At 49.4% G+C, this 22560-nt stretch overlaps 2 protein-coding genes across 4 annotated transcripts in view; one reads left to right on the top strand and one right to left on the bottom strand.

Moving 5' to 3' along the window:
* The first annotated feature begins 679 nt into the window (after positions 1-679).
* Ankk1 (ankyrin repeat and kinase domain containing 1) lies at positions 680-13656 on the top strand. Its single transcript, XM_051155726.1, is given in 8 exon segments — positions 680-917; positions 6239-6533; positions 7729-7880; positions 8337-8386; positions 8847-9002; positions 10787-10905; positions 11499-11535; positions 12386-13656. Coding segments are annotated over 8 exon segments (2265 nt in total). The 5' UTR covers positions 680-732.
* An 8113-nt stretch (positions 13657-21769) lies between these two features.
* Positions 21770-22560, bottom strand: part of Drd2 (dopamine receptor D2) — a 60453-nt gene continuing 59662 nt past the window's right edge. For all 3 annotated transcript variants that reach the window (XM_051156383.1, XM_051156385.1, XM_051156384.1), the window contains one exon: positions 21770-22481. In XM_051156383.1, the coding sequence (XP_051012340.1) occupies positions 22288-22481 (194 nt within the window). In that variant the 3' untranslated portion in view covers positions 21770-22287. The remainder of the gene's footprint in view (positions 22482-22560) is intronic.

The raw sequence follows: 22560 nt of genomic DNA, 5'->3' as shown, positions 1-22560 counted from the left end.
AGTGAGCTAGCACCTGCCTGCTGTAGTATGCCCAGCAGCACCTGCCTCTGGGCAATGACCTACAGACAGGAAGGAACACCCCTTGTAGGTAACAGTCCAGCTGTAGTCCATCCTGCTCCAGCTGATCATCCTTGCTGACCTCCCATATGTAAAGAGTAGTTAACACACAAACAACACTAACAAGGGAACCGTAGAACCAGTCAGATTCAGACCGGCGGGGGGGGGGGGGGAAGGGAACACGGCACATTCTGCATTCTAGGCCTTGCAGCAGGGCTTAGGTCTCCACTCTCAGGAACACTAAGATCTCTATAGAGGGGTAGCAGGAAGGTACAAACCAGCCTGCTCCCATTTCACTGAACCACAACGCCAGGCCAGCCTCTCCTGCTGCACTCTGACTTCTAGCTGAAAGCACAGATCTGCTGCTCCCTAGCTTTGCTAGGTTGAGCTAGCTGGGGACTGAGGAAGGGAAATCTACCTCAGAGAGGCATCCCCTATTCCAGGACCAGCTCCCTCCCTCCCTTCTGCAGCCTCAGGCTCTGGGCAGGCTGGGTTTCCCCACCTTGGCAAGTGGAGGAGGGAGGACCTACTCACCACGTAGTTCCACCCTCCCAGACCTGAAGAGCAGGAAGCAGAGGCTCCTGGGGCCACCCAGCTTGCTGACAGATCAAGGTGAGGTGCAGAGGTGCACGGGAGTGTGTGGTGCCACACAGGGCGAGAAGGCCTCCTGATCCCATGGCAGAAGGCCCTTTGGAGCAGCAGCTGGGCAAGCTCACCGTCTTCAGCCGCGATGATTTTGAGGAAGAATGGCACCGAGTAGCCAGTGGTGGCTTCAGCCAGGTGTTCCAGGCAAGGCACAAGCGCTGGAAGACCCAGTATGCCATCAAATGCTCCCTGTGCCTCCAGAAGGAAACCACCAGGTAGCTGATGGCCCGCTTCCACAGAGGAAGTACAAGTATTTGGTCTAGGGAGCTCAGAGGAAGAGGTGAGCTGGGGTTGAGGTTGACAACGGTCCAGTTGCTTTTAAGTGACCCCTGTGGTCTGAATTTCCCAGACTAGACTCTTTCTCTGAACCTAAAAGACAGTAGGCAAACAATACCTGCTTGTTGGCATCCCAAGAGGTCAAAGGTGAGTAGGAACTACCTTGCAAAAATTCCTTTGTCTGCCTGGCCTCTCAAACTTGCTCTACCTCCTTCCTCTTGTTGTGTGATGATGCTCGCACACCTCTTCCTTACCCCATCCTTTCAAGGAGGGTCTGAGCTTTCCAAGAGGTACAACATTTTTCTCAGGGACCTGTAAGTTGCCACCTTCTTTCTTTCCATGCCAGCCACCGTAGGCTGAAGAGGTTTGGAGGTTGGACATTGCCCCAGCAGGATACCATCAGGTAGCTGATGCCATACTGCTGGCTTTCCACAGGGGATAAACTGAGGCTGGAAACACCCAGATTACTTGCCAGCTGATGTAAATCCTGCTGGAAAGTCAAGTCTAAAGCCCCATGATATCTTTATATCTTTCTGTTTTAGACCTTGGCTGTCAAAGTTTGTGTTATGGCAACACTTCTCCTTACTGCCTCTGGCCTTACTGTGTGTCCCTGTTTTTTGCTTTCCCCTTTTACAGCCAGGAAGGAGACATCTGGAATATTAGGCCCGAGTATGAAAACACGTCCTTCCATAACACCTCTTGGGACATCAACTGGACACCCAATGACTCTTACTTAGAAGCTAATTCTTATGTTTTCTGTGATGTGACAATGCCCTGATAGCAGCTTTTGTACTCGCCCTTTTCTCTGCCTGGAATAGGGCCAGATGACTGTAAGGTTTAGCCAAACCATGCATAGTCTTTGAAATAAAGAACATGAGGAAAGGGTGAGATGGCTCAGCATGTAAGGGCATCTGCAGCCAAACTTGACAGCCTAAGCTTGATCCTCAGGCCCACTTGGTAGGAGGAGAGAACTGGCTCCTGAAAGTTGTCCTGTGGCTTCCACACCCATATGTATGAGTGGTGACACATACACATTCACATGCAAATTCACACAAAGAAATGTGCTTTCTAAAAATAGCACAAGGAAGTGGATGGCATTGACCTGCTTATGCTGTGACTATGGTAAAAACTTCTCCCTAGTTTTCCTTCCCCAGTTCTTAGGATTCACTGAGTGTAATGGAATACTAAAATTATTAATAACTGTAGTTGGTGAGTGTTTGTGGATGGCTGTATTTGGAGCTTTATGAGTGTTGCTTCATTAGATTTCCCCATCCCTCCATCCATCCATCCATCCACCCCTCCATCCATCCACTTGATGAAGGCCAATTGCTCTCTATACTATGTGCCCAACTCTATACTGGCCCCTGGGAGGAAATAATAAGTGAAACAGACATGGTACCTCTCTCTCTCTCTGGATCTTGCAGTTCAGAGGGAGAGAGACATTAGCTACAAGATGAGTGCGCTCCTGTGACACAGGCAGGAAACAAATCACTTACAGTCCTTTGAGCCCTTCCTGACAGAAATTGCCTGAGATCAGAAAATCTTCCCTGTGAAAGTTACCCTGGAGCTGAAGTGTGAAGAATGAGTGTGACTTAACTAGGTGAGGGAAAAAATTTACATGCAACAAAGCATGTAAAGGGCCTGTGAAAGAGGGGCACAGTTCATACAAAGGTAAAGGAAAGTCCTTACAGCTGAAGTAGAAGACATGAAGGGGCAGGGCAATGCCGCTGAAGGATTTGCAGCCAGATTGGGGATCAAATATGGAAGGGAAGCAGTCAGATGTGCAGCTTAGGGAATGGTCAAGGAGTAGAATGGATGTTGTTCTTGTTAAGAGACTGATGGATAATGGATAATGGATGATGGCAAGAGATGATGGAGACCCAGAGTGTAGTGCTGGTAGTGGAGATGTGGTGAAAATAAGGGAGGTAAGGAAGAACGTGATCTTGTGCTAGTTGCCTATGGGAGGCTCAACAAAGAAGGATGCTGAGATCTGCGCACTGCCTGGTATGCCAGAGGAAGACTGGACCCACTAGGATGCCACTTTATGACAATAGCGCTTGTGTCTGTTTTGCTCACCGCTAGTGTCTGGTACATAGTTATTGTTAAATAGATATTTGTTGAATGATGGCCTTGGCATAAGAGACCCATGAAGTAGGCAGAGAGAGGGGAGTGGGTTAGGAGGCAATGACGTCAAAGAGTTATGGCAGGAGTGAGGGTGAGGTAATCACACAGACCTCTGTCAGGCATTGGGAGACCTTTGTCTTCCACTCTGAGGAAGAAGAAAGTCATTGGAGCCACTGGTTGAGCAGTGATTGCTATGATAGATTTTTCTAAGATTTCTTTTTATGATATTCATAACCATGAAGCTCAGGTTTGATATGCTATGCATAAAATGCCCTTTTGTCAAGAAGAGTTGTCAAGTATGTGTATACGGCATGGTTAACATTCACACGCTGGGTGTTTTAGGTAGTAATTGAAGCCAGGGCAGGGACCATATCATCTGTTCTAAATCCAAAATGAACAAGTTCAAGGTCCTGCCCTCATGGAGCTTAGATTCTAATGAAGGAACCAATGAGCAGATAAACAAATACAGTTTCTACTTACAGCTCTTAGGACTACTAGGCATTTTCTCCATTGATATAGCTAAGTAGACTTGAGTAGTGGGATCTCCCAAGAATAGATTTGGTCTAGAAATACTAATCTGTGGTTCATCTGCAAGTACGATAATGAGGATAGATACAGCTGAGGTAGACATCATTTTCACAGGCTGTGTCTGAAATACTCATTAATTAGGCCATCTGAGTTGTCATTGATGCCAATGAGTGAGAAGGCCATGTGGCTCTGTGAGTGAAGGTGTTTTGGCAGAGGAAACAACACATGCAAAGTTCCTGGAGTGGCAACACACTTGGCATGTGGGCAGAGAGAGGGCGATGGGTTAGGAAGCCATGAGGTCAAGGAGTTATGGAGGGGTGAGGGTGAGGTGGTCACAGGGACCTTTGTCGGGCTTTGAGAGACCCTTGTCTTCAGCTGTGAGGGAAAAGAAAGCTTTTGAATGCACTGGCCGAGCAGCGATTGTTACTGTAGATTTGGGGAGTTGAAAAAAGATTTCTTTTTATTATATGAATGTGTGACGGTGGACTATGTATACATGAGAGCAAGTGCCCACAGAGGCTAGAGGTATCAGATACGCCTGGATCTGGAGTTTTCACATGGTTGTGAGCCACATCACATAGGTGCTCGGAGCAGAACTTGCATCCCTTGCAAGAGAGCATGTATTCTTAACTGCTGATCCATCTCTCCATGCCCTACTATGTACATTTCATATTTAAAAGTATTCATTTCGGGGGAGAGGTAATGGCAGAAAGGCCATTTAGGAGGTTTTAGCTGGGATGTAAATGGCAGACATGGGAACAAGTAGTCAGATCTTTGATGAATGTCGGTGGTGTAGCTGTTTGTGGGAATGAGAGAAAAGGCTAAAGATTAATCCAGGACATGTCCAGAGGATGGAGAGCACATCAGCTGAGAGGCATAAGGCTAAAGGAGGAGACAGTCATATGGGGGGAGGGGAATTAAGAGTCAAGCTTCTGACATATAGTGGCATCAAAGCACCAAATGTCTGATTGGAGATGCTGGTGGTGGCCGGAGAAAGTATGATGAGCAGAGCATCTGAAATGAGCACAAGAGCTGAGCATTCTAAGTGATTAGACAGAAAGAGAGCACAGTGACAATGGGGGAGATGCAGGAGAATGTGGACAAGACCTGAAGAGAGAGAGAGAGAGAGAGGGAGAGAGAGAGAGAGAGAGAGAGAGAGAGAGAGAGAGAGAGAGAGAGATTGGAATTGTCTGCTGAGGGCTGGGGCAATGGGAGCTGAGGCCAGAGAGACAGAACCGCACTGAAGAAGTCTGGGTGTGGCTGGGAGTTGAAGTGGGGAAGTTACTAATAGTATAATATACTATTACTATTAGTCCCATTCCACAGGTTCAGAATCCTCTGTTCCAAGTCATGCCCATCTCAAATGGGAGAACTAAGCCTCGAGGGCAGCAGCGTTACCCCAAGTCTCCGTAATTTGTCTACCTCAAGGTAGCTATTACTCTGGTTTCCAAGCACTCAAGAGAGAAGGGGGGGGGTGACAGTAAATGCACCTCCAGAGCCGGCTGGGATAGCAGAGAAGGGCTAGAGGAGGCTAACCCTGAAGTAGCCAGCTGCTCAGATGCCTGGGGTGGCAGAAGCCAGACCCTCTGGCTGGTTTCCCAGGGTGACCCTGAGAGCACACTGCCAGGAGCAGCCCCACTGCACCTCTGCACCGCCAGCGCTAGCACAGCTTTGCAGACACCTTGCTTTTTAAAAATGCCATTCCTCTTTAATCCCCACCCCCTTGATCCCCAAACAGTCTCTCACAATTTGCATATTTGCAGTTCTGTGGGCACAGGCAGTGAAATGGACAGAGGGCCTGCAGGGCTTTTTTTTTTTTTTTTTTTTTTTTTTTACAGGGTTTCCCCTTAAGCCTTGACTTCAGCTCACTCCCACAAAGATGTATTGCGCAGCGCATGGCAATGTGTGTGGGTGGGGGAAGGGGATGATTATAGTTCATTCGTAACACAGACTACTCTGCATCCATTAAAGACCATGCTTCCAAAGATACCAATGCAGGGAAGTGAGAGAAAAGAGGGAGGGAGGGAGGGAGGGAGGGAGGGAAGGAGGGAGGGAAGGAGGGAGGGAGGGAAAAAAGAGACTCCTGGAAAACATCATAAAAGAACACACTAAAATGTTAGTCAAGGGCAACTCTGCAAGGGTTTTTGCTTTTTTTTTTTTTACCAGCCCTCTGTAACTCCTAGGTTTTCGACTAGGTGCACATATCATTTTCATGATCAAAATGGTAACAGATACTATTTTAAAACAGAAACATGAAACATAATGCTGGTCATCCAAGGGCTCAAAAGCTGCTAGGGAAGATGAGCACATAAGCAAGCGGGCAGGATACATGGTTGGTTGTGCTGCAGGCTCTCTGTGGCCGGCTCTGCAGAATGGGTAGAGCCCTAAGCCTGCAAACCTTTTGCCTTTTCGCTGATAGCAGCCTGAGCCCTTGTACTGGCTGCTGCTGGTGGTCCTATAGGCCCTTACTTCTCTTCCACTATCCTCCAGGCTCCTGGAGTTTCTCTGGGTCTCCTCAGCTTGTGCCCTGCTGAGTTTGTGTGTTATCCCCAGTTGCCCTAATGATTTGTGTTTCCCTTTCTTCCATCCCATTCCTGGTTCTCCATAGCTCTGAGGTGAGTTGCCTCTTTGAAGAAGCAGTCAAAATGGAGAAGATTAAGTTTCAACACATCGTGTCCATCTATGGAGTATGCGAGCAGCCCCTGGGCATTGTGATGGAGTTCATGGCCGGTGGTTCCCTAGAGAAGACACTGTCTACCCACAGCCTCTGCTGGCCACTCAAGTTCCGCATCATCCACGAGACCAGCCTGGCCATGAACTTCCTCCACAGCATTAAGCCACCCCTGCTCCACCTGGACCTTAAGCCAGGCAACATCCTGCTGGACAACAATATGCATGTCAAGGTGAGGGTCTTGATGGACACTAGACCTCCTCCACATAACAGGATGGTCTAGCTGCCAATCACTGAACCAGCCAAGAGTTTGAGACAGCCTTTGTTTGAATAAATAGTGTGCACAGGGGTTAAGCTTGAAACAGAGATGGGTGAGTAGACAACCTTGGGACATGAGATTGGGGTTGTGATGTCCACAACAATCCTCTCTGGGCCACACTTCTAAAGTTGATAGAATAATCTCTGCCCCTCATGTTCTTTGTCTGAGGAAGGAATGTGTAGAAAGGAGATTTTTAGGAAGTCATGTTGGCCTTTGCTTCAGCGCTCAAATATTTTTATGCCTTCAAGACCTTTGGACATTCTGTTCCCCCAACCCTCTCTTTATCTAGCAAAGACTTAATTGTATCTAAGCTCTCAGCTTAATCATCACCTCCTTGGGGAGACCTTTCTTGATCTACCCCCCCAACATGGCTTCTTATAAACCTTTGTTACCTTTGTTACTTCATTTTCTGACCCTGGTTGCAGTATATAGTCATTCTATGAAACTCTTTTTAAAGTTAAGAAAAGTTGAAGAATAATAGCTCCATGAAACTGATAAGGAGTCTCAAACATGAGTGAAACATGTTCTTTTTTTTTCCCCGAGACAAGGTTTTTCTCTGTAGCCTTGGCTGTCCTGGACTTGCTTTGTAGCCCAGGCTGGCCTCGAACTCACAGCGATCCGCCTGCCTCTGTCTCCCGAGTGCTGGGATTAAAGGCGTGCGCCACCACGCTCAGCTGTGAAACTTGCTCTTAATACATATACATCTTATCCTATGTGAATACGCAGCCATCATGAGGGTATGGGTTTAAAGTGGCATCTCAGTACCCAATCTCATTGTCCCTTAACAATGACAGTCTGAAAGCAGAGGATAAACAGATGGTGTGAGTGTTTCAGGATCCAGGGAGATAGGAGGAACAAGGACCCTGGAGATGCATAGACTTCCAGCCTACAGATGAGGAAGCTGAAGTTCGGAGAAGATGAAGTAAGTGGTTCAAGATCATCTAGGTAGCAGGTTGTAGTGCTGGGAGTCAGTGAAGTTGAAAACCACGTGTGCTGTACTAAAACGGGATATACTGAAAAGGGCAGTGGCAGAGTGGGGTGGGGGGCACAGATGGCTTCTGAGGGGTGTCTGTTACTACCCTGTCCTTGGCCCTCTGCTTTCTCCCAGATTTCAGATTTTGGCCTGTCCAAGTGGATGGAGCATTCAACCCAGATGCAGTACATTGAGAGATCAGCTCTGAGGGGCACACTCAGCTACATCCCTCCTGAGATGTTCCTGGAGAATAACAAGTCTCCAGGGCCTGAATATGATGTGTACAGGTGAGTGGGTAGCTGGGTCCTGTGTCATGTGACAGGAACTTACCCCAGCCAGATCCTTGTTGTTAACAGGCATGTAGGACAAGGATTAGGACTGGTTCCTCCATGTGCTGGTGCAAAGGGAGAGATGAGGAGGAGCTGGAGAGGCCTCACCTAGGATTGTAGAGACTCACCCCTCCCCACCCCAGGTTAGGGTTCATGGATACTAGACCAAGTAGATTGTGGGGTCCCCCTGGATAGGGGTCATGGATACTAGACCAAGTAGAATGTGGGGTCCCCCTGGATAGGGGTCATGAATACTAGACCAAGTAGAATGTGAGGTCCCCCCTAGCTAGGGATCATGGATATTAGACTAAGTAGACTGTGGGGTCCCCCTGGCTAGGGATCATGATTACTACACCAAGTAGACTGTGGTGTCCCCCTGGCTAAGTGTCTCTACTGATATATTCCCCTCTGCAGCTTTGGGATTGTCATCTGGGAGATTCTCACTCAGAAGAAACCCTACACAGGTAATAGGCCATCATGTTTCATGCCTGTGGGAGGCTGAGGTTGGAGAACACAGGAGCAGTGATGGGTTGTGTGAACCATAGTGTGAGCATCTCATGGGTTTCTACCTTACTCTGCTCCCTCTATCCCCAAATGCTAGTGCTCCTGTAACAGGAAACAAGAATCAGCCTCGCCCATGCACTTTACAGTATGAACAGCCGAAGCCTTTCGCTGTGCCTGTTTGCCTATTCTGCTGCCTCTGCACAGAAACAGGATACAGGGATCATGTCCAGTCTTGACTAGAGCTGCATCAGTGACTCGGCTGCTCTATTGGAACCTCACATAGGTCCCAGACTCAACTGTCTACTCACAGAGCATGGATAGGGCACCCACCACCAGCATCCCTATCCTATTAGGCTCCTCCCAGCTTCCACCCACTTGCCAGTCCCCTGACCGCACAGCATGGGTCTTCTTCCCTCACAGGGCTCAACATGATGACCATTATCATCCGGGTAGCTGCAGGTGTGAGGCCCTCCTTGCAGGCTGTCTCTGCTGAGTGGCCAGAGGAGGCCCATCAGATGGTGGACCTGATGAAGAGCTGCTGGGACCAAGATCCCAAGAAGAGGCCATGCTTTCTAAGTATTATTCTTTCTAAGACCACTTTCTAAGGGAAAATAATCAAAATCTGTTATTCTCAGCCTAGGAGTTAGAGAGGGAGGGATGGAAGAGAGTGAAAGAGAGATAAACCTGTTTTTTTAGAATTCCAAGTGTGGGATCCGAAAGGTCTCATGAGAGAACAGGTGAGGTTAATTCACTAGAAGAGCAACCATCTCGTGCAGGAGCTTAATTGTTGCCAGCTGAAAAGATCCCGTGAACAGACTCTGGGAGGAGATATATAAATAAGCCAGAACTGAAGGCGGGGGCTTTTTGGAGACTTGGGATAGATTTGGCTGTTCATCGCTGCACTTCAAGACTCTACTAGAGAGAACCGCTCGAGGGAAGGCTTCGGGGCTCTGGCTCCTGCTGAGGTTCTGGGTTCTGGTTACTCCAGGTTCCAGCAGAAGAAATCCTGCGGCTCACGCCCGGAGAATCATTCTTCGGAACTGATATCCTTAAGGTTTTGTTATTGTGTCCATTAATCCTCATTTCCTATTGTTTTGGCTACTCGGGTTATAAGTGACGTATGCTCAGTCACTAAGTTGTTAATAAAATATATTGGTTAAGAAAGTTGAACCTCATGTCCCACGAAAGCCTTCACTTACCAGGAAACTGAGACAGAGGGGAGGACATCCTATTGGGACTCTAGATGAGAGAAGCATGGGAGAATAGCAAAGTAGAAGGATCCAGAGGGTTATAGAAACCTATAAGTAGAACATTATGAAAGGCAGATTTGGGCCCAGGGGTCCCACTCAAACTAAGGCACCAGCCAAGGACAATACAGATGGTAAACTTTAAACCTCTACCCAGATCTAGCCAATGGACAGAACATTCTCCACAGTTGAGTGGAGAGTGGGGTATGACTTTCACACGAACTCTGGTGCCTCATATTTGACCATGTCCCCTGGAGGGGAAGACCTGGTGGCACTCAGAGGAAGGATAGCAGGTTACCAAGAAGAGACTTGATACCCTATGAGCATATACAGGGGGAGGAGGTCCCCCTCAGGAACAGTCATAGGGGAGGGGAATAAGAGGAAAATGGGAGGGAGGGAAGAATGGGGGGATACAAGGAATGGGATAACCATTGAGATGTAACAAGAATATATTTTTAAAAATTAAAAAAATAAAAATAAATAAAAAATAAAAATAAAAAAATAGAAAGTTGAACCTACAAGAGAGCCTTCTCCTGAGACACATGCAGAGACGCCCTTGGCACTAGGGCTCAAAAAGATGCACAAGGCATCTTCAGGGTGGGGCTAGGAAGCCGACTCTGACCTGCACATCTAAGGATGGATTTGGTTAAAGAGTGTTTACTGTATGCCTTAAGGAGATAGAATCAGCAAATAGAAGCCACAGCATCTGACCCTGGTCCTGCCACTGAACTCTGCAGCTATCTTCAGGGACATCCAGTACTGTGGAATCTGTAAAGGTCATAGGCTGGATGGGATGTAGTTATCTGGTCCTCTAAGGATAATACACAGAGGGGTGGGCATCTTAGAGATCACCTGCTCCTTGCCTTCTCTTTCTGTGAAAACAGACTTACCTTCAGAGGGTCACTGATTTGTCACGTATACCCCAGCTATGTCAACAGTAGGGCTCAGCTTCCTATCTCATTGTGGGCAAGTGGAAACACACATAAACTTAGGAATGTGTTTAAGGGAACATGGGCAGCATACAAATATCTAAAATACAATGAGCACCATTGAGCTTGCCTGCTACTTCCTTTTTTTTTTTTTTTTCCCCACCCCTTACTCCTTGTGGAGCAGATGTGACCATCAAGACAGATATGCTGCTCTCCCTGCTCCAGAGTCCTGTGGTGGACCCCGAGCGTGAAACCCTGACCCGGAAGGTGTCTTGCAAGCCATCACTGAGACAGCCCCACAAGGTGGGTATGGCAGGCTGGGCAGGCCACTTAGGGATACTAGAAGCTACTGTGTGTGACACCCATGATCTCTGGATAGCCCATGAGAGAACAGGCAATGGCTGTCATTTTCAAGGCCACCTGACTGCTATGGGGAACATGGGAACTGCATGCCAAGTCAGCCCACACTTAGCTCGCCAATCCAGGGAGACTAGCTGAAGGCTACCAGCATCTGTAGAGGAGGGCACCTTTCCTTATTCACCTAACTGTTCTCTAAAGGCGTGGGTGCTGTGGCTCAGAGCCCCTGGGAAGGACCTTATCCTAAGCTGTCATGCTGTGGATGTCAACATCCTTCTTCAGTCTCCTGTCCCCTACTCTGACATGGGAACTGACAAGGACCATCAGGGGTTCCAGAGATCCACCCTGAAGTCTCTAACCAAAGGCCAGGCCCCAGAACTCCCATGCTTATTAATATCTTTTATACACATCCTGGAGGGACAGTGGTATAGGAAGGTCTCCCAGGAAGGGTAGGATGGGAATCTGGAGAGAGGAAAGGCAGCGGGATGGGACCAGAGCTGATCCCTGATGACCCACCCACCCTGTACGTTACTTCCCAGGTCAGCAAGGAGGTCAACCAGGAGCTTGCAGACTATGGTGAGTCTGTTGTGCTGAGATGAGATGAAAGACTCCACACAGGGAGAAGAGCGGAATCTATCCATTCTCATCCCTCATCCCCTTTGCCCCCCTCTCCTTTTCAGACCTATCACATACCAGGGGTGGTTCAAAACCACTGAGGCTCTTGGAGTTCCGCCTCCGTTTTCCCTTCATGTCTGTGTCCTTCAAAGATTAGGTTCCCTGGTTCTGTCCTGAGAGATAGAACACAGGCTCCCAATACTGGCTTTGTGTTAGAATTATTTGAGGAAAAAAAATATGAGAATAAAAGATGTGTCCAGTGCCTTCCCCACACAAGTTGAAACCTGAAGAGGGTGTGTCTTGCCAGTGGTCACTGTGTAGCTCCGATACACAGAAGAGGATGGAGCAGGAGGCAGGAAGGCCCGGGGAGCTTATATCACACAAGCCCAAGTCCTAGTGCCGTTCTGAGTTTTACAGCTTGCCTTCCTTTCGGGTCCTTCCCTAAGCAGTCTTTCCTGCCTAATCTGTCTCCCCAGTGGTAGAATGGGCCAGTGTTGTTCATCTCCTCTTTTAGAAGCTACACGCAGAAGCTCTAAGAGGCAGAAAACTAGCAGAGGCCAGGGGATGTTCACGGGTAGAGTAAAGATTTTCATCCAGGCCTCCCAGCCCCGGCTCATCCTGCCTCCTCTGCAGAACCACAGGCTCAACGCTCTAACAAAATCATTTGTCCTTGATACCACCAAAGCCACTGCCCTCAAGTCTAGGCTGTTTCTACAAACTGTCTCCAGGAGGCAGGCGGATACGTAAGGTGACCTTTTAACAGGTTATGGTCTAATTAATTTTTTTCTTACAATTTATCCTTTTATCTTAGAAAACTCATGTGACTCCTTGAAATGGCTCCTACAGCTCTCTGACAGCAAGAGCTCGATCCCAAGTGATGTCTATGAGAACAAGGTGACTCCCCTCCACTTCCTAGTGGCCCGGGGCAGCTTAGAGCAAGTGAGACTACTGTTGTCCCATGAGGTTGATGTGGACTGTCAGACATCGTCTGGCTATACACCACTCCTCATCGCCACCCAGGACCAGCAGCCTGACCTCTGTGCCCTGCTCCTGGCACATGGTGCTGATACCAACCTGGCAGATGAGGATGGCTGGGCCCCACTGCATTTTGCAGCCCAGAGTGGGGATGACCACACTGCCCGTCTGCTCCTGGACCACGGGGCCCTGGTGGATGCCCAGGAGCACGAGGGCTGGACCCCACTCCACCTGGCTGCACAGAATAACTTTGAGAATGTGGCCCGGCTTCTGGTCTCCCGTCAGGCTGACCTCAACCCACGCGAGGCTCGGGGCAAGACGCCCCTCCATGTGGCTGCCTACTTTGGCCACATTGGGTTGGTCAAGCTGCTGACAGGACAGGGAGCTGAGCTAGATGCCCGCCAGAGAAACCTGAGGACGCCCCTGCATCTGGCAGTGGAAAGGGGGAAAGTGAGAGCCATCCAACACCTGCTAAAGAGTGGGGCATTCCCTGATGCACTGGACCAGAGTGGCTACAGCCCACTGCACATTGCTGCAGCCAGGGGTAAGCACCTCATCTTCAAGATGCTTCTCAGATATGGGGCCAGCCTTGAGCTACCCACACAACAGGGATGGACACCCCTGCACCTAGCAACTTACAAGGGCCACCTGGAGATCATCCATCTGCTGGCCAAGAGCCATGCAGACCTGGGTGCTGTTGGAAGTATGCAATGGACTCCCCTGCACCTGGCTGCCCTCCATGGGGAGGAGGGGGTGATGTTGGCCCTGCTACAGGGCGGGGCCAACCCCAATGTGGCAGAGCAGTCAGGCTGGACTCCTCTCCACCTGGCAGTGCAAAAGGGGACTTTGCTGGACATCATCCATCTTCTGGAGCACGGTGCTGATGTCCACGCATGCAACAAGGTGGGCTGGACAGCTGCCCACCTGGCTGGCCTCAAGGGCAACACAGCCATCCTCAAAGTACTGGTCAAAGCCGGTGCCCAGCTGGATGTGAAGGACAGAGTTGGCCGCACACCCCTGTAGCTGGCCCTCCGGAGCCCAAAAAAGCGCATCGGGGCCTTCCTGGAGGGCAAGGAGCCTTCAGCTAGCCGTTCTGAGAGTTTCTGAGCCTGGATTCCAGGTGTACAGGCTCTCTTCACCTTTTTGGAAGAGGAGAGGTTTGTGAAAGTGAAATTTGTCATCTGAGAGTCTACTCCCACCTGCCCATCTGACCTTGAGAGGAACCAGTGTCCTAGGTGATGGAAGGAAGTGGAGAGGTTCCAGTAAGGTTGTTCCAATGAGCAGGGGAAGCTACACACTGTCTGGGAAACTGATTCTGGCTCCCCTCTGAGTCATCCTCAGCCCAGCCTTGCTCTTCCTTCCCTTGAAATGAGCACATGTGCCTAAGATAAGCTTCCTCTCCAGCCTCAAGACCCCTCCCATGGTTTGCCTCTTGCTTTTGAATAATGGAGTTCCTGTATCCCAAGAAACGCCCCCAAAATAAAGGCCTAGAGATGAGGAGAGAGGGCTCTGCTCAGCTCCAATTTTACATTCTAGATGCTTTGCCTTAGGTGGAGGCAGGAGGGTTGTATACCTTTACATAGGAAAAATGTACTTGGAGCTCAAAGGACATACCTTCTTACTGTTGGTCTCAGCCATACTCCTGTCACACTGACCATCGCTTCTGCTTGCACTGGTCTCAGCCTCTGGTCTCCTATACATTCTTGTGGGAGTGGGGGAAGGATGCTCCCAAATTGCTGGTATGTGCCCATTGGTGGGATGCCAGTGTCCTGTTTCCAACCCCACACCTCTCTCTACCCAGTTATATTGTCAGGTTCCAAACTTCAGAGTGAGTAAAGCTGATGATCTTATTATCCCAATTAGACGTCAATCAACTGGGAACCCATGGGAGGTTAACCCAAGGTTAACATGGCATACACCTGTGTGCAGTGACTGACATATGTGTGCTAACATATGTACGTGAGCTCACAAGGGTAGATGGAGCAGGCAGCTGAGGGGAGTTGGGTGACTGTGTGTGCATGCATTTGTGTGGTGTGGTCTGTGTGCATATATAATACTTTGTGTGTGAGTTTCTGTGAAAGGAGGTAGGATAACTAAGAAGTTGCAGGTATGTGCACAAGGCATGTGCGCATACAGGATGCCTTTGTAAATTAATGCAGGGGAGTGAGCAGGAAAGCAAAGAGGAGATAGAGGTATGAATTTATAATATATGCGCATGTGTATAATATGTGTGTAAGTTAATGTGAGGGAGGAGGCAGGGCAACTGAAGTTGGTAGTGAGAGGGGATTGTCAGGGCTTAGGGTGGAGCTGCAGCAGCAGAGACTTCCTGTCTTTCTTATCAGCCGCTCGGAGAACTGCTCTCTATGAACACACATAGGCCACCCACCCATTGGACTACCCAGTGGTTGTGGGCAGGATGGGGAGGCGCCAAGGCTGCTCATATCCACTGTTGCGTGTTGGGAAGGCTGGTTCAGTGGTCAGTGAGGCAATGGCTGTTAGGAGGGTAGGAGGAGGGTAGGTTCTCCCTTCTGCCTTGTCTTCCCACCCCATCAGCATCCTGGCGTCACCATAGGGGTGAAATACAGGGCAAAGGAGACTTGCTGCCCTATGTGCCACCCTGCTTCTTTCTTCCTCTGCCCTGGGGTCTTTGGACAAGATCCACCTGAGCTCTGGACAGTTTGGGGCAGCCGAGGGAGAATCTGGAGTCAGCACTTGTCTGGGTTGTGTCTTTGAGAAGCAGCTGTCAGGCTAACCTACACATTCGGATTTCCTAATGCGGGATTCTTTAACTATCTCCTCAACCAATTAAACCAGAATCTGCCGGTAAAGATCCCGATGTAACTCCATGACTCTGACGTGAAGAAGCAAGTGCTAAGGATGACCACCAGGGGGCGTACCCAAGGCTTTCTCTGGGCCCTTTCTCAACACAGCCATGTCTATGGCACAAAGAGGAGAGGAAATTTCCTCCAGATAAGTAGTAGAAACTCCTGGGGCCCGGGAACCACTCAGCAGAGTGTTTAACTCTTGATTCTATACCAGTTTCACCCCCCTATTCTATGCCAGCTTCCTGCTGTGATTAAGAAAACGCTCATAGTTCCGTCTCCTAAAACAATGAGCAGGAGGCTGGAGGAGCAGGTCTCTGTGCTCCTCTTAAACCTGGCATATTGATGTAACTCCTAGTCTAGGAATCTAGAAAAGCCATAGGAGATGGTAGGGACTGAATATTCACACCCCCAGCAAGCATGGAGCAACCAATAGGAATCGTGAGGTCGGAGCCACAGTACAAGATGACCACATTAGGAAGAGTGTGAGGATACCCCTGAAGACAAGTGTTGAGGGTCGGGGTGGAGAATCATTGGCATTCATTATCCAGTGCATGGCAAGGGTGTCATGGAGGTACGGTCAAGACTGTGCCGGTGAATTACCTTGGCGCTGATGACCCTGGCTTTGCATGGAGGTCCTCAGATGCCTGATTCTTTGAGTCACTTCCTCCAAGAGCTATCAGAAATGATAGTTTGGCCTAAGTCTTGAGCAAGAGAGCTTTGCTGTCTGCTGTATTCTCACGTTGCCCTAGACAGCTACATACGCGGTCTGTCTTATGCTTTGTTTAGGCATACCTGCCTTCTCAATTACGTATGGATATTTTAGTTAGGTTTAAAGGAGGTCCTTAGAATTGCTGGAAGGGGGTCTCTAGTAGATTTCCACCGTGTTTAAAGTGCCTACGGATGGGGGTGCTAGAAATTGGGACCCTGACTTTTTACTGGATTTCTTTACTGGGAGGCCCTATAGGACCCTTAAAACCAAATCATCCCAGAGTGAACATTGACTGCCCTTCCATCCACAAACCTGCTCCTCACTCTTTATTTCCATCTCAGTCAAAGGTCTCCGAACTACTAACCTAGCATGGGTATGACCAATGGGAGGGAAGGGATCTTCGGGACCCATGTTGCTTAGTAGGTAGGGTACCCCTAGCTACCTGTGGGACTGAGTCTTTGAAATGTAAGTGTAACTGGGGGATCAGGTTTTTAATATCACTAAACTTAAGTAGCCATATTGGATAGAAGTGGTCACTGACCTCTCCTTTCTTACCGTCCTCAAGTCAGTTTCCAACCTAAACATTGGATTGATCAGAGTCTCCTGAAAGCACGGTTGTCACTGAGAGGGTCAGGGGCTGGGATGGGAGATACTCCCTAAGCTTCAGGATGGGGCAGAGGGGCAGGGACAGATAATTTCTGCGGGCAGACGATGTGATAGATCCCCAATGGGTGAGGCTTTGATGTCCATCTTGAGTCTGGAGCGTAGTCTCACCGTGAGAGTATGAGGAGGGTTCCCACCTCTTTCCAAGCAGAGGGTGGGTAGAGTCTGACTGTACAATGCATTACAAAGACCCCTGGGAACTGTGTGCAACGAGGAAGTTGGACACTGTGGCGGGAAACTGGAATTTCACACTATGACAGAGGATTTAGAGGTGGCCTAGGGTCTTGATTTTACACTTTATTAGATGTAGGCTTTCCGAGACGGGGAGGCCTGTGGATGCTCTAGCCTCTGTGTGTGGAAGTTTGGTTGTTGTTGTTTTGGTTTGGTTTGGTTTTGATGTGAGGATGCTATTGGAACACACTCAACCCCAACATGCAAAATTACTTACCTTCATTTTGTTTCTCTTCTGTCTTCCAGTTCTTGTCTTTTCTCATCAATATTATTCTACTTACCTGCTCTTTCCTTACCATTTACAGAGGCAAATTCATTTCCTATTCTAGACCTCTGCTTAAGTGGCTTCTTGTGCTTTGAGGAGTCAGGGGGTGGAACTCTCCCAGAGACGAGAGCAGGAAAACAGACAGAGCAGTGCATTTAGCAAGCCACAGCCAAGGGAGTTAAGCTGCAGACTGGAAGTTCCAGTTGGCTTGTGTGACTTTCTCAGATGGGACATGGGCTTGCAGTGATCTGCAGAAAACTCTAGGAGGCTATAAAAACCTATGGATGCATCCTTAAAGACCTGAGAAAATATGCTGGGGAGGGCACAGAGTGAAGATGAAAGGAGAAGCCAATCTGCAGGTTTGTGGGGGATGGGGGGCAGGGCAGTCAGTAGGGCAGGGAAGGCCCCAGGGATTCTGGCTGCACAGATGGTTGCTCCCGTCGTCTGTTCACAAGCATTCATTTATGGAGCTCACCAGGCCCAGGGTCATAACACAACCCCTTGATGCTATGGCTGAGTTCCTTTCCTCCACTGTGCCTGATGTTCTACATATCGCCCCTGCCTACTTATTTCTACCTAAGAAGCATTTCCCTCATGCCCTGATGGAGATGGCCATTCCTCTTGAAGGCACTGAACTGACACTCCATGCTATCTGCCCTGTTGCCTGTTCAGGTATACACCTGGCCATTTTTATATCTCATTCTCTCTCCTCTTAGCACCCAGGACATGTGTACTAGCCATGGTGCTGAGTCAGATTACAGGCAATGGGGGCTGGAAGAGGTTGTGCAGTGTCATACAGGTATGAAGCGTTCGAGCCAGGCTAGCCTTTGGCAGGAGAAGGAAGCTAGGAAAGCTTGGTATTGTGGGCCCAGGAAGGAGACCTCCGTACACATCCTGTCTGGGTCATAGCCTTCCACAACCTCAAGTCGCTGAAAGTTCCTTAGCTTCAGTCACACCACTTAGCAGCTCTTGTGTCCTTAGGGTGTTGTCACACTGAAATCTGATGCCAAGCTTATGAAATGGCAAGGCAGTTAATAAGCACTCAACATTTCAGTTTCTCCTAAACAACAGAATTTTTTTTTTCTTGGAAAAGAGCACAATCAAGCTTTGGTAGCCTCATGAGAATGATGCCCTAGGACACAGCTGCCTAGTTTCCCATGACCATGCATTCTGGGAAAAAAAAAAAAAAGGAGAGACTCTTTCTGACCCTTGGGGTGGGCTGTGACCTTGGAACACACCCACAGCCATGCTGAGTCACTACAAGGCAAGAGCGAGCCCCTAGCCCACTAGCTATAACCACTGAGACACAGTGGTGACATGTGTCTAGTCCCGAACGCTCCAGGAGTCAAACAGAGCTCAGTGTAGATCAAGCCAAAGCACTGTGTCTACATCCATAGGAACAGGGTAGGGTGAAGGGAAGGGATATACATACATACATACATACATACATACACACACACACACACACACACACACACACACACACAAAAATGGATCTTGACCTGTCTAGGAGACTCAAAGTTTGTTTTATCATTAGAAGTCTTATGAGGGCACTCCAGTTTATCAGCTGTGAGAACTGGGGAGGTGGGAAGGTGAGGGAGGGAAGGAGGGAGAGAGAGAAAGAGGGGGAGGGAGAGAGGGAGAGACACAGACAGAGAGACAGAGAGGGGGCAGAGAGAGCATTTGCTGTGAAAAATGGATGTGTCCAAGGCATATCAGGAAGTAGCAGAGTGGGTTGGAAGATAGAGGAAGATTAGCTATTTTTCTCCTTTCTCTCTCTCTCTCTCTCTCTCTCTCTCTCTCCCTCTCTCTCTCTCTCTCTCTCTGTGTGTGTGTGTGTGTGTGTGTGTGTGTGTGTGTGTGTGTGTGTACACAGGAGCTCTCTAGACAGAGCAGCAGCCATCTCCCCACTCCCTGCTCTGGAAGTGACCTGAGCAGAGTGAGGATGGAAGAAAAGGCTGTTTGATCATGGTCCTCCCCGCTTCACCCATAAAGCTGGGGGCAGGTCACTTAGGTCTTCGCACTTAGAAGATGCTACATTCTCTCTACTGTCCTTCTGCTTATGGTGTAGCAGAGCTACAGACACGACTCTAGCCTCTTGCCATCACTAATTCTGTCCCTGTTCATTCTCCACCATCTGCTACTGGGCAGGAAATTACTGTTTGCATGGATCCCCCAGGTATCACCCTAAAGGCCTGTTCTCTTTCTCTATCTAAAATAAAATAAGGTAAAAATAAATAAATCTGAGCACACTAGCCATTTCTAACTACACTGCACAGAACAGATGGCATAAGATCCAGTCAGGGATCTGGGCTGGTCACTTAGGCAAACCACCCTCAAGTAAGTCCAGAGCACAGGAGTGGCCCCCTTGGGACTAAGAGAGCATCCATGAAAACAAAGCCAAAGACACTATGTACTTATAGATTCCAAAGTCACAGATACAGAGTCTGTCCTTACACCCAGGAGGACAGTAAACCTTTTGGCTCAGAGAAGACTGGGGTAGCAGGCAAAGGAAGCCATACAGTTACTGGAGACAAGGATGGTCTAGGAATAGGCTCTGGGTAGGTGGGGAAACTGGAAACGTTGGGAAGGAAGTGAAGTGGGAAAGTTTTGAGGCTTCCTTCCCAAATCCATCAAGAGAAAGGGTGGGGCCTTTTTTTTTTTTGAAAGCCAGAACCTGGGATACCCATTTCTGCTATGTGTTTCTGGGTCCCACTCCTCCCATCCCTTTGCTTCTGAGCACTTAAGGGGGAGAGGGTGGAGCCCAGCCCTCCCCCTGCCCACTCTAGCTGTCAATCTGCTGTCTGGAAGAAAGACTTGAAGCCTCCTGACAATTGTGGGCACCTCTCTCCTGCCCCGCCTCCCGCCCCTGCCCTGCCCTCTTCCCCTTTTCTCTCTGACAGGGTTCTTCTCTGATGGCTCTGTGGATTGCCTCCCCACCCCACTTCCAGGCTCTCTCTCTCTCTCTCTCTCCCCCTCCCTCAAACCTCCTTACCCCCAGGTCTCACAGCTGGTAAACTGGAGTGCCCTCATAAGACTTCTAATGATGAAATAAACTTTGAACCTCCCAGACAGGTCAAGATCCATCCTTAGGCTGAGAGTATGTCGTGTGTGTGTGTGTGTGTGTGTGTGTGTGTGTGTGTGTGTGTGTGTGTGTGTGTGTGTGCATGTGCATGTGGTTTTGGTTTTTGTTTTGTTGGTTAATTATTGGGTGGGTAGCAGCAGCAGAGAGTTTCCTAGGGTTTCTGGGCTAAATTAAGGTCTGATCCATTCCAAGAGATGGCCACCAAGTCATTGGTGGCCCTGGGCTACCCTAGGAGACCTACTTAGCTTACCTTCTGGCATCAGGGAGCTCCTGGGGACAAGAGCCTTTCCCAGAGCTCAGCTCTAGATTCAAGTTCAGCTAGAAGATCAAAGTCCATAATTAAATGTTCAGGGCAAGTTAAGTGCTCCAAACTTTGGTGCTAAAAATATTATATTTAGCATGCAAATTATGCCCTGACAGCTCCCCGGAGCCTGAGCCCGTGGGTGCCACTACCTTGTTTGTCATTATTCCTAATTTTTTTTTTTTTTTTGTAAGGTGCCAAGAACGTTCCTCTTTCACTGGATTGATTGCTATCTCACTTTTAAGGAGTCAAGCTGTTGTTGGACAGCGCCAGCCTGAGATCCTGAAAGCCTAGAGCTGTGAACAGGCCTGGAAGTAAGAAGATGGACAGCCGTCCAGGACAGACACTGGACAAGGAACAGACAGACAGAAGCAAACCCAATACCTCAGGGGCTACCTTTACTGTGGAGCTCTCTCTACCCTGGTGGCCACGATTGGTCCTGCGAGGTACCAGGATCTAGGGAGCTGGGGATAGCTGGATTCCATATTATCGTTGTCCCCTAAATGTTAAATTTATACCTAAATGTTGACAGTGTTCCAGGCCACCCAAGGGCCCATGGGAATGACTCTTGTCAAAGTTTTATTGGTTTGGTGCATGTATAGTGATGTTACAGAGTTGGAGCCCAGGACCCTCCAAGCTGCAGTTTCCCCTCCCCGCTCAGGGCTGAACTATGCCTGGTCCAGTGCTATCAGCATCCCCCCCCCCCCACATCCACAGCCTCCTTTGAGGCAGAGGCACTGGAAAGGAAGAGAAATGGGAGATAGAAGAGGTCGTCAGTCCCCCCAAAGAGCCCCAAGTTACCACCTCCAACTTGAGCTCCAACGCTGGTCCGAGGCCTGACTTCCCAGGCTGGCCAGCGTTTGCTGTGAGGAATGGATGTGTCCAAGGCATGTCAGGAAGTGGCGGAGTGGGTTGGATGGTAGAGGAAGATTAGCTATTTTTTTCTCCTTACAGTCCTTCTTTGGGCTTTTGAAGATTAGAGTTGTTCCCCTCAAAGGGAAAAACAACTGCATGGGGTGCTATAACAAGGTAGGACATAGCAGGGCCCACTGCTATGAAAAGTAGGGCCTTACACTGGAGGGGGGGTAGAAAACAGATTTTCAGCCTCAGTTTCTCTCGGGGGGTGGGGGCGCGCGGGGGTCCATGGAGCCATCTGATGTTTATAAGTGTTGCCTGGAGGCCTTGGCGTGTTCCCTGATTTCCTGTGTGGTCCCTGTGAAGTAAGAACTGTCCCTCCCTCCCACTATCTGATCCAACACAGGCAAGCAAGGCCCAGGCCAAGCCGGCAATCAGGGTGTGCTCGGTCATTGAGTTAATTTCTGGCTTCAGGAACCCCAGGTGCCCCCAGAGAAAGGCTATTGCATCTTTGGTGCCAAGGAGACAGGGTCTGGATGTGAGAGGGGCACTCTGCGAGCTGCCCTGAGCCATGAGTCCAACCCCAGAGCTGGGAAGATACCAGTCTCCCTGGCCCTACAGTGGCAGGATATGAGGGTACGTGGGCAGAGAGGGACACCCAGCCAAGGTAACACCGCAGGGCCCGCAGGGTTAAGAGAAGGCCGAGTCCATCTGGGCCTTTCTGCCCACAGCTTGCAGGGATGAGGTCTGGCCTGCCTGGGCCGGGAGGCCGGGAAGCAGCTGCTGTGCAGGTGAGGGGCAGCCTCAGCAGTGCAGGATCTTCATGAAGGCCTTGCGGAACTCGATGTTGAAGGTGGTGTAGATGATGGGGTTCACGGCACTGTTGACGTAGCCCAGCCATGTGAAGGCGCTGTAAAGGACTGGCGGGATGTTGCACTCACAGTGTATGTTCAGGATGTGTGTGATGAAGAAGGGCAGCCAGCAGATGATGAATACACCTGAGAAGAGGGGCAGGGTCAGGCTGGCACCAGGACAAGGAGAGACTGGCCTCAGTGGGCCCTGCTCCCTGGCCACCTG

The sequence above is a fragment of the Acomys russatus genome, chromosome 14, assembly GCF_903995435.1.
Source record: "Acomys russatus chromosome 14, mAcoRus1.1, whole genome shotgun sequence".
In the NCBI taxonomy this organism is placed as follows: Eukaryota; Metazoa; Chordata; class Mammalia; order Rodentia; family Muridae; genus Acomys; species Acomys russatus.
The sequence above is the reverse complement of the archived record's forward strand: the minus strand, read 5'-3'. Positions and strand labels throughout refer to the sequence as shown.